General features: G+C 50.8%; 1 protein-coding gene across 2 annotated transcripts; it reads right to left on the bottom strand.

The window, feature by feature from the left end:
• Positions 1 to 140: 140 nt before the first annotated feature.
• On the bottom strand, positions 141 to 8,323 carry RRP7A (ribosomal RNA processing 7 homolog A). 2 transcript variants are annotated; one of them, XM_032803150.2, is made up of 7 exons: positions 8,195 to 8,321; positions 6,680 to 6,822; positions 3,915 to 4,040; positions 3,536 to 3,659; positions 2,391 to 2,488; positions 1,623 to 1,821; positions 141 to 705 (listed from the first exon to the last, which is right to left on the bottom strand). In XM_032803150.2, the coding sequence occupies exons 1-7, from the start codon at positions 8,256 to 8,258 to the stop codon at positions 620 to 622; spliced, it is 840 nt and encodes a 279-aa protein (XP_032659041.1). In that variant the 5' UTR covers positions 8,259 to 8,321; the 3' UTR covers positions 141 to 619. The 2 variants fall into 2 exon arrangements, with proteins under 2 accessions (XP_032659041.1, XP_032659042.1); XM_032803151.2 differs by lacking the exon at positions 3,915 to 4,040 and having other exon boundaries at positions 8,195 to 8,323.
• Between the last annotated feature and the right edge of the window lie 1,567 nt (positions 8,324 to 9,890).

Here is a 9,890-nt window from a genome sequence, read left to right as displayed (position 1 = left end):
GCAACACATTAGCTTGGCCTGGATTAGGGCAGAAGCTCTGCCCAGCACACACTGCATAGTGTATCCCGCCCTGTTATCTACTCAAGCAGGCATATGGAGAGCTGCTAGCTGAGGGCTGACAAGGGCAATAAGGCGGCACATAGGAAACGGGAAGTTTATTTACAATTCACATACAGTGGACATCTGCTGCCTTTGATTCAGCAGCGGCCCTCCTGCAGTTGTCCAGGAGGGGGGGGGGTGTCCTGTCCCTTGCTGGGGGATCTGGTTTAAGATGGGTGTCCAGAGGAGACAGTGCAGTAAGATAAAAGGTGAAGGCTGGTTACAGGACCCCATCCTGCTCAGCACAGGAGGGGCTGCAGCCTCTGAACTGCACAAGTCATGCTAATGGGAGTCTCTGCTGGGCTCACTGCCACTAAAGGCATGTTCAGCAGACGAAGAGCTCCACTCAACCCTCTACTTGTAACCACCAGGGATTTCTCATTGAGGGCCCAAGTTACAGCAGAGGGAACAAATTGGTGTCACTGCACTTCCTAGAGGCCCCTCAACAGGCTCTGTCTGTAAACTTCTCCACGCGCCCTCCCGCGGAAACATCCAAGGACGTGGCAGCGCACAGAGTGGCTCAGTATGGCCGGAACTTGCGCTGGGCCCGCATCAGCGCAATCCTCTGCTTGTCCTCCTCAAACTTCTTCCTCAGCTGAGCTATGTCTGAAAGGACAAAGGGTGGGGGTTGGGTATGGCAAGACCAGGATGGGCATGGTCACGTTACCAAGAGCAGCAGATTTACCTTGCTTGAGAGCTTTGTACCCTGGCAGCTCTCAAAAGCTCTTTACTTACTGGGAAGCAAATTCAATCCTAGCACAAGGAAGCTCAACAGCCACTCCAGTTAAGTGATGCAATTCCCATTGCATCAGTGCTGAATTTAGAACTGCATATATAGGGACTCACTCGTTTACCACTGTGCTCCAGTTCCATCTGCGGTGGAACATGTCGCTGTTTACTTTAACGCAGCTGCCTGTATGCAGCCAGTGAAAATTATATTCACTGGGAATTCAAGGGAAACAGAGAGAACACAAAGCAGCAAAGAGTCCTGTGGCACCTTATAGACTAACAGACGTATTGGAGCATGAGCTTTCATGGGTGAATACCCACTTTGTCCGATGCATCTAGTGGAAATTTGAAAAGGATATGGGTGCTAACAAATGTGTTCTTACAAAGACTGGCATGGAATCAAATCAATGAGGACAAGACAAGGATCTCATGATCATGTACCATTCAGATAGCAACCCAAGCTCCCGACAGCACTCTGCTGGGTATTGCTTCTGCACTAACTCAGAAAGGGAAAATGCAACCATTTGAATCAACGTCACTTCTCCGGGTTTTCCGCAAAGGTCTCCCATCCAAATACTGACCAGAACCAACCCTGTTTAGCTTCCAAGATCTGACAGGATCGCAGCCTGAAGTGGTGTGGCTGGCTGTCCTGCAGCTGTGCCTGGAATTCACAAGAGCAGTGGTGGCCACTCTCACCTGTCACAGTGTTGGTGACAACCAACTTGGACAGGTGGGGTGTTCAGACTGTGATGCTGGGGAACAAGGAAGTAGTCATCCCTGCCTACACAACTCACTTTCTCTCTTGGTCTCTCGATGCTGCCAGGCATAGAAGTTGAGCAGCTCCTTGCGTGCTCTTTTTCGCTTCTCCCTCTCCAGCACCCGCAAGCTGGCAGCCTCTGTCCGGGGGAGTCCAGGCCTTCGGCCTTTCCGTGTCACCTTTACCCAACCCTCCTCATCCGGAATACCCTCCTCCTTCTTCGCTTTGGCTTCTTCCTAGGTGAGGACGACGAGGGAGAAAATGCAACTTAGTCCAAACCTCTCATGAGCCAACTGGTTCCACTCCACAACAGCTTCCTGAGGCTGTCACCTACCAAACACCTCCCTCACACGCCAAGGGCACGGAGAATCCCAGCACCTGCTGCTCTGCCATGCGAGAAGGCCCACAGTAGTGTTCTGAGGGAGCTGTAGAATTGTGATACAAAGTGGCTGAGGACGTGGGCATCCAAGAGCTGGTGTGTTTGTGGTAACTATACCACAGCTTGTGGGGAGGATAATGGAACCTGGTCAGACCAAGTGCCTGTGCACTGCCTGCCAGCAACTGGGAGATAGCAACCCTGGGCCCAAACAGGAGGCCTTGCCCAGCCAGCCACCCCGATAAAGAGCGTGGACAACCTGACAGCATGTGAAACACTGGAAGACTCGGGCATTCCTGCTGCTGCGCAAAGAGCTGCTCTGTCCAACAGGAACAGGCCAGTCAACAATGACAATCCCCAAGGACTTGCTAGGCACAGAGAATCCCTTAAGAAAGCACATGCCTGGTTTATCTCATCAGCCCTTCCTACCTCCGCTATTTTCTTATCATAGGTTTGCATGAAAGTGTCCACTTCAGCCTTCAGCTCTGCTGGATCCACCACTGAAGCAGCATAACTAGCGATCCACTCTGAGACAAGGAGAGAAGAGGTCAGTAGCTGCCTCTGCAGTGAGTCTACCCCCCAATAAGATATCTCAATGCAGCCCTGGACAGAACAATTCTAGGTACCAGAGAGGTGCTCAGTCTCCATGTCATCACTCCAGGGCCTGCCTGCTAAGATGGCCAGCAAGGGAACCAGTGATTGACAAATGCGGCCACAGTGGTTCATAAGGCCCAGGCACCTTTCTCACCATGATCTGGGCTGATGCCTGCCAGCTCTTTTCACACAGGCTAAGGAACACCTGTGTGATGAGAATAGCGGATAGCCACTCACGTCTAGGGCTGGGAAGAATCCAGTGTCAGAGCAGAGTAGCTCCATGCTCCACTACACAAGCCAGCCAGGGCCCTAAATATTCAGAGTTCAAATTTAACATCCTCTGCTGTGAGGACCTAGCATCTCCTTAAAGTGCATCACATCCTTCTAAAGCTAAAGCAAAGATGTCAGCATCAGCAGGACGAGGTGCCAAACCACAGGAAATCCTGGCTCTGCCATGGACTGTGCTCCCAGCTGGATAGTTCATTAATGTCAGTAAAGCACACTGTGATCTTTCAATACATGATGCCATAGGAATGGGGACTAGTCTCATTCTCAGTTATAAGCAAGTCAAGGCCAACTCCCCCAAACCAGAGAAGATACTGAAAGACTACGGATAAGGGCCACACAACCACTTGAATGACCAAGGCATAGGGGTGACAACTGCAACTCCCTTGTGGACCTCCCCACCCCTTCCAGAGCAGCTGGTTATGGAGCCTGTGATCAGGAACTGGTCCTTCCACTAGTGTGAGAAGTTCCATGTGGGGTGAGTGAGGAATACAGGGAATGGAGAACAAAAGGAGGAGGGACAGGGGAAATGCTGGACAACTCCCAGCTCAACATGAGGCATGTGAGAATCACTGTTGAGGGATGATTGACACACAACCTGGATGGCACTGTTATGGCGTGGGGTATAGCCAGGATGAGACACTTCTCTAATACACCCTCCCATCGACAAGTCTGGAGAGCACAAGGTGACTTACTGTGGATACCGGTTTTCACGGGGTGTATCTCTGAAGATATCACATGAGGGCCCTGCAGAGATAGGGACTTGGCTGCCTGTACCCCAGCTGGATTCTTAAACACCACGTAAGCCACTCGAAATCCCTAGGGAAAAGGCAGTGCATTGGTACAGTCAGTGACCAATCAGCTCCCTCAGAACGAGCACTACCACAGAACGAGCGCCTTTATTAGAGAAATAAGGCTGCAGCCAGCACTAGGGTTGCCAGGAGAGAGTTAAAAAAATTGAAGAATCCCTCAGGAGGCCTCTTTCTCCACCAACACCTCAGGTTTCTTCCCGTCCTAACCCCTACAACATGCCCCCTTTCCCTCTGCTCTTCTCAGAGTCTCCCTGAGCTTTACCAGAACTGTCTTGAGATTGAAGAATTTGGACTTGGGTGCCTCTGGTTTCTCTCGTGGTCCCGGTTTCTCACACACGTTCACATACTGGACAGACGAGCAGCAGGAAAACAGCCTGGACAGACATGCCTTAATACAAGGGAGAGGGAAAAAAGTGACCAGGGCTCACCTGTGTACCCTTCCCTTGGGAGATGGGGGCTACAGTCTGCTGTAGATACCCCATTTCCCCCCTACTTCCAAAGATTCCACACTGCAGCCATCACCATCCTCCCAGCTGAGAATGGTTTATAACCCTCTCCCTGTACTCATCTGCAACCGTCAATGCTGAGTGACAAGGAAACCCTCTGCCATTCCCCTCACATGTGAGTTTGACGCATCACAATGTTTCCTGCAACTGGCGGTCAAGGAGCAAGACACCCTCACCTGGGTCCCCCATCTGGTAGCGTACTTACCATGAGGGAGCCAGATCTAGGCTCTCAGCCCACAGGGGAGTGTCCACACTCAAGTTTTGTACCTGTTTTCAAATAGTGGAGCAACGGCTCTGGGATAAATTATAGTGAGCATAAGGCGCACGTGTTTTCATCACTGTTAAGAAACATCTGCTCCCAGCAGATTTTCAGAACACAGTGCCAAGAACGCCGGAGCTGCATCTGCATCAGCTTCTACTTTTGTGTAGCTGCATCATGGCCTAAAAACATGCATAAACTTTTGAAGCAAAGACACATTTTAGGAGTGAGATTGGAATGAAGATCAAACCCAGCTCCTGTGAAGCTCTTTGGTCAGTGAGATGGTCTATCAGTTGTACCTTTAAAAGCAATGATATCCTACAGCTCTGGGCTAACTGAACAAACTTACACCAGTTTCCTTGTGGAACTGGTGTAACAGAGTCCCTAGACTTCTGCCTTGTAGGATCAATAAGCTCCAGAAGCACTGCAGCTCCCTTGAGGTTAAGGAGGTTGCGTGGGCAAATCTGTGGCAACTCCCCACGGTTACTTGATATGTCACAAGATGGGAGAAGCACCAGGCAAATAGGAAGACATGGGCTTCAGTGATCCCTGTAACTTGTAACGAGGACAAAGGGTGATTTTACAAGAACTCGTTAGCTACTCAAGGTGAACTTTTGGCTCCACGCTATGGTTGTCTTTGACTAGCTAACGTGGGTTTAAAGGTATTAAACTGCACCTAGACTAGATCCCAAGTGGCATTTCAAGTGGGGTTAGCTAACAAACAAAACACATTTTTCCTTATTCTAGACAAAGCCTCAGAGGGAAGCACAGCCTTTGTTAAGTCATCATCACCCTCTCCCTGCACCACTGTTTAGTCCGTACAGCTCTCCCATACAAGTAATAACATACAGTAACTCCTCACTTAACTTTGTAGTTATGTTCCTGAAAAATGCTACTTTAAGCGAAATGATGTTAAGCAAATCCAATTTCCCTATAAGAATTAAAGTAAGGGAGGGGGAGGGGTGTTAGGTTCCAGTGAAATAAATAAATACACACACACACGCACACACAGAGTATAAGTATTAAACAAACAATTTAATACCATACACAGCAATAACGATTGTGAAACGTGATTGAGGTCAAGTCAGAGGGTGGAAGAAGGTGGGATATTTCCCTGGGAATACTTTACTGCTAAATGATGAACTAGCACTTGGCTGAGCCCTCAAGAGTTAACACATTGTTATTAATGTAGCCCCTCACTCTACAAGATAGCACAAAAGGAGGGAGGAGACACAATAAATGCACGGCAGTGGCTGCAAACATTCCTTGCGGAAACTGAACCCATGCTATCCTATTGGAGCGCACCACTCTCTCCACTTTCCAAAGTGTCGGGGGAGGGCAAAGGGGGGCGTGTGATGTGTGTGTGTGTGTGTGTGAGAGAGAGAGAGAGAGAAAGACAGAGAGACACACGGTGTGTGTGTGTGTGTGAGAGAGAGAGAGAGAGAGAGAGACAGACAGACAGACAGTGAGTCAGACAGACAGACATGCACTGCCCCTTTAAGTACACTGCCTTTTTAAGTAGATTAGCAAGTTGAGACAGCAGCTGCTGCCAGCAAGCTCCCTCTGTCCCAAGCCCTGTCATGTTGTTCCCCACTCCGCTCCGTGGAGATAGGATACAGGAGTGGGGTGCAGGGCTAGGGGGACACCCTGACATTAACACCCCTCTTCCTCCCGCCCAGCAAGCAGGAAGCTCCCGGGAGCAACTCCAAGGCAGAGGGCAGGAGCAGCACACGGCAGTGGGGGGAGGGACAGCTGAAGTGCCCAGCAATCAATAGCCTGCTGGGCGGCTGCTGCACAGAGAACTTATGGGAGTGGGGAGCTGATAGGGAGGCTGCCCGCCCGCCCGCCCACCCACCCTGGTTCCAAGCCCCCACCAGCTAGATCCAATGGGCTGCTCTTCCTACAACCAGTGGACAATGCAAGTGGCTGCTAAATGTTATAAGGGAGCACCACACAACTTTAAATGAGCATGTTCCCTAATTGATCAGCGACGTAACAATGAAACAACTTTAACCAGGGCAATGTTAAGTGAGGAGTTACTGTACTTATTACAGCATCACGCCCTGCTCTTCTGGTTATGCTCCAGCCCCCTGTAAAAAGACCACATTCACGTATTTCTTTCATAACTTCTTCCAACCCAACAACTAGGGTTGCAAATCCTTCAGGATTGTCCTAGAGTTTCCAGGAATTAAAGATTATGTCATGTGATGAAATTTCCAGTAATTTGTCCAAGCAAAGTTGGCAACCCTACCAACAACTCACCTTTGTGCAATACGGGGGGATATTAAGGACAAAGAGAGTACGGTTTGGAGGGTGGGTAGTATCGGTGCCTTCTCGGACTTTGTGCTCCTTCACATACAGGTAGTGAGGTGACTGTTGCTTCTCAGAAAGCTTAACTGGAATGGCTAAAAGGGACAATTTTTAAAGAGATGTAGCAATTTACAGCAACTGACTTCAGCAGAGCATCAAGTTCCAGAAAACATTTTAGGAGGCAACACCAACAGTTGCTGACTTCATTGCCTAATCAGGTTCTACCTGGCTCCCACAAATAAATCTCCGGATCTCCCCCAACACCTACCAGTCCTGACAACTCAGGAAAGTGTGTCAAGGTGCAAAGTGCTTTACTCAGCCAGGAATCCTAGAAATCCATTTCTCATGGAAAAACATGGAATTTGCATTTTTACAGAGACTCTTTAAATTTTACATTCTATGAAAAAATAAAAACATTAACTAACTTTTACTGAAAGTACCAGTATTACTTATTCCACAGGTTCTCAAACTGAGGGTGGGTGGGTGAATGGAATGTATTCTGGAGGGGAGGAGAGCATGAAAAGCTGCTGGTGGCAGCACTGCCTTCAGAGCTGGGTGCTTGGCCAGCAGCCATCACTCTCCAGCCACCCTGCTCTGAAGGCAGAGTAGAGAGCAGCAGCTGCTGGCCTGGCACCCAGCTCTGAAGGCAGCACCGCTGCCGGCAGCAGCACAGAAGTAAAGTTGGCTCGGTACGGTATTGCCTTCAGAGCTGGGTGGCCAGACAGCAAGTCTATTAATTTTGTTATAATAACTGATGGGACCGATAGGATTCAAGCTTGTTTAAAAATTGTAAATATATCAGTAAAATATTGTGTTCAACTGATACCTGTACATAATGTGGCTAGGGAAAATTAAGTTCAGCATTTCATGTTCATCATGGGGAAAAAAACATGGACTTTTATGTAAAAAGCAACAAAGAGTCTTGTGGCACCTTATAGACTAACAGACGTATTGAAGCCACGAAAGCTCATGCGCCAGTACGTCTGTTAGTCTATAAGGTGCCACAGGACTCTGTTGCTTTTTACAGATCCAGACTAACACAGCTGCCCCTCTGATACTTGACGGACTTTAATGGGTTTTTTAAACCAAGATTTTTTGGGGGGGGCGGAGAGGGTGGTGTCATCACAGAAAACTGGGATCCCTGCTCATGCCACAGGAGCTGCTGGACGTGCTGTGGCGCAGGCCAGGGAAGGTGCCGCGGGATCGGGGCCCTGCCACGCAGGCGATGCACCACGCGCTCGGCTCGGGACAGGACAGTAGCGTGCGGAGCAACCAGCGCCCGACACAGACAGCGGCAACGGGCGCGTGTGAGAACCGGGGCCCGGGGGGCGCGCGAGGGGGGGACTGGGTTTGATCAGCCCCTGTGGATACGGTGGGGGCGGAGGCACCTCGGGATTTCGGGCTACAGGTTCCCCCCTTCAAACCCGTGCCCCGTCCCCGCCGCAGGCCCCTCCCCCAGCTGGTTACCTGTGTAGCCCGCCGGTGCCACGGCCTCCGCGCTAGTCACATGCTTCCTCTTGCCGGCCGCCATCTTAATTTCCCAGTCGGTGACGTCGGCTCAGCGGCCAGGACGCCGAGGCGCGCAGGGGCCGCCGGGAGTTGTAGTTCCTTCGCGGCGTCCCCTTCGCGCCGGGGGAGTGGCGTCACGCAGTGACTGGTAGGGGGCGGGGCTTCCGGAGAACGGCGAGGCTCAGGGCGCAGCTGACACAAGCGCGGCCCGGGGATCCAGGTGCTGCCCTCACACAGGGAGGCCTCTGCCAGCGCCGGACTGGGTGGAGTCAGAGCGCGCACGGGGGGGTTGGGTAAATACAGGGCCCTCACGCCCCACAGGCCTGGCAGTGCTTCTGACTGTGCCCCAGAGGTGGCTGCTGAGAGGCTCCTGCCCCACAACCGGGGCCGGCTCCAGGCACCAGCATCCCAAGCGGGTGCTTGGGCGGCTTGTTGCAAGGGGCAGCAGCCGGGTGTTTTTGCCCCCAAGCAGCCGAATTGCCGCCGCGGAGGGCGGGGCAGGCCGTGTGCTGTTAGGGCGGCACGCGCGTTTCCGCGGCGGTGGCAATTCAGTCGCAGCTTCTATGTTCAGCTGTGCGCGGCGGCGCAGCTTGTTTTTCGGCTGAAGGCAGAAGCTGCCGCCGAATTGCCACCTCCCCGGAAACGCGCGTGCCGCCCTAACGGCGCACGGACTGCCCCTGCCATCAGCAGTGGCAGTTCAGCACGCTGCTTGGGGGCAAAAACAGTAGAGCTGGCCCTGCCCCCACCACCTCATCGACCCTGTTCCAGTGATTGCATTGCCGTGGCCCTTTCCCTAATTAGAGCAATTTCATCAGGGGATTTTGCTGCTTCCGAGAATCCTGCTGAACCCCACAACAATCTTGCCATAGCCAAGTATTATCACTGCTTTACAGATGGGGAAATCAAGGCAGAAGGTTAATCACTGTGGCCAAACTTGCACAAGAAAGCTGTGACAGGTTGGAAGACACTAGAGCTCTAGGCCCAGGCAGCACAGCATGCTCCCTCCCTTCTGTGTCTAAGATGTTAGTTTTATTTTTTAAAAAAAACAAAATTCTCATTGGTGAAAGGAGGTAAATGTAAAGCCCTGGAGTCTGAAAGCACCTCTCCATACCCAGAACAGGTGCAGCACAACCACACACAAGTTCTTTCCAAATCACTCCTCCTCTGTCTTCCCCACTACTGTCCAATTCCCACACTGAAGTGCAGTGTAACCCTAGGAGAGAAATTGTATCTCCGTTATCCATCTTTGCTGACAGTTGTGATATTGGTGGACCACTGGAAAGTGAACTTGAACCACCATCTAATTTCACACAAACCACTGTTTTTAAGTCTGTGTCATTGGAAAACACAAAATCACTAAGGTGGCAGAGTGCTTAAAGACAGTAAAAAAAGATGGAATCCTATTAAATGAGCAGCTGAATCTAAGGCTCTGCCCCATTCCTTCACTCTCTTTAACATGAGAATCCCAGCTCCCATGGAACAAATTGTTTTCTTTAAGAGAGATTTTTTTCAACTGACCAAGTCAAAGCTCTCTCTCAACCATTTTAACTTCTGCTCGCCGCAAATATGAGAGCTCTTTGGAGAAATTGGGATGAGCTGTGATAGGAAGTCTAAAGCAGTTGGGTAGATTCTCTAAATTAGCAAGATTAACAGA

The sequence above is a fragment of the Chelonoidis abingdonii genome, chromosome 1 (assembly GCF_003597395.2).
Source record: "Chelonoidis abingdonii isolate Lonesome George chromosome 1, CheloAbing_2.0, whole genome shotgun sequence".
Classification (NCBI taxonomy): Eukaryota; Metazoa; Chordata; order Testudines; family Testudinidae; genus Chelonoidis; species Chelonoidis abingdonii.
This window is presented reverse-complemented; position numbering and strand designations above follow the sequence as displayed.

Bases quoted from the DNA above. Each gene is read 5' to 3' on its own strand.
- RRP7A (XM_032803150.2), bottom strand. From the start codon at position 8,258: ATGGCGGCCGGCAAGAGGAAGCATGTGACTAGCGCGGAGGCCGTGGCA. The intron at 6,823-8,194 runs GTAACCAGCTGG...TGTCCCTTTTAG, and splicing joins GGCACCGGCGGGCTACACAG to CCATTCCAGTTAAGCTTTCT. The intron at 706-1,622 runs GTGAGTTGTGTA...TTGTCCTTTCAG, and splicing joins TCGAGAGACCAAGAGAGAAA to ACATAGCTCAGCTGAGGAAG.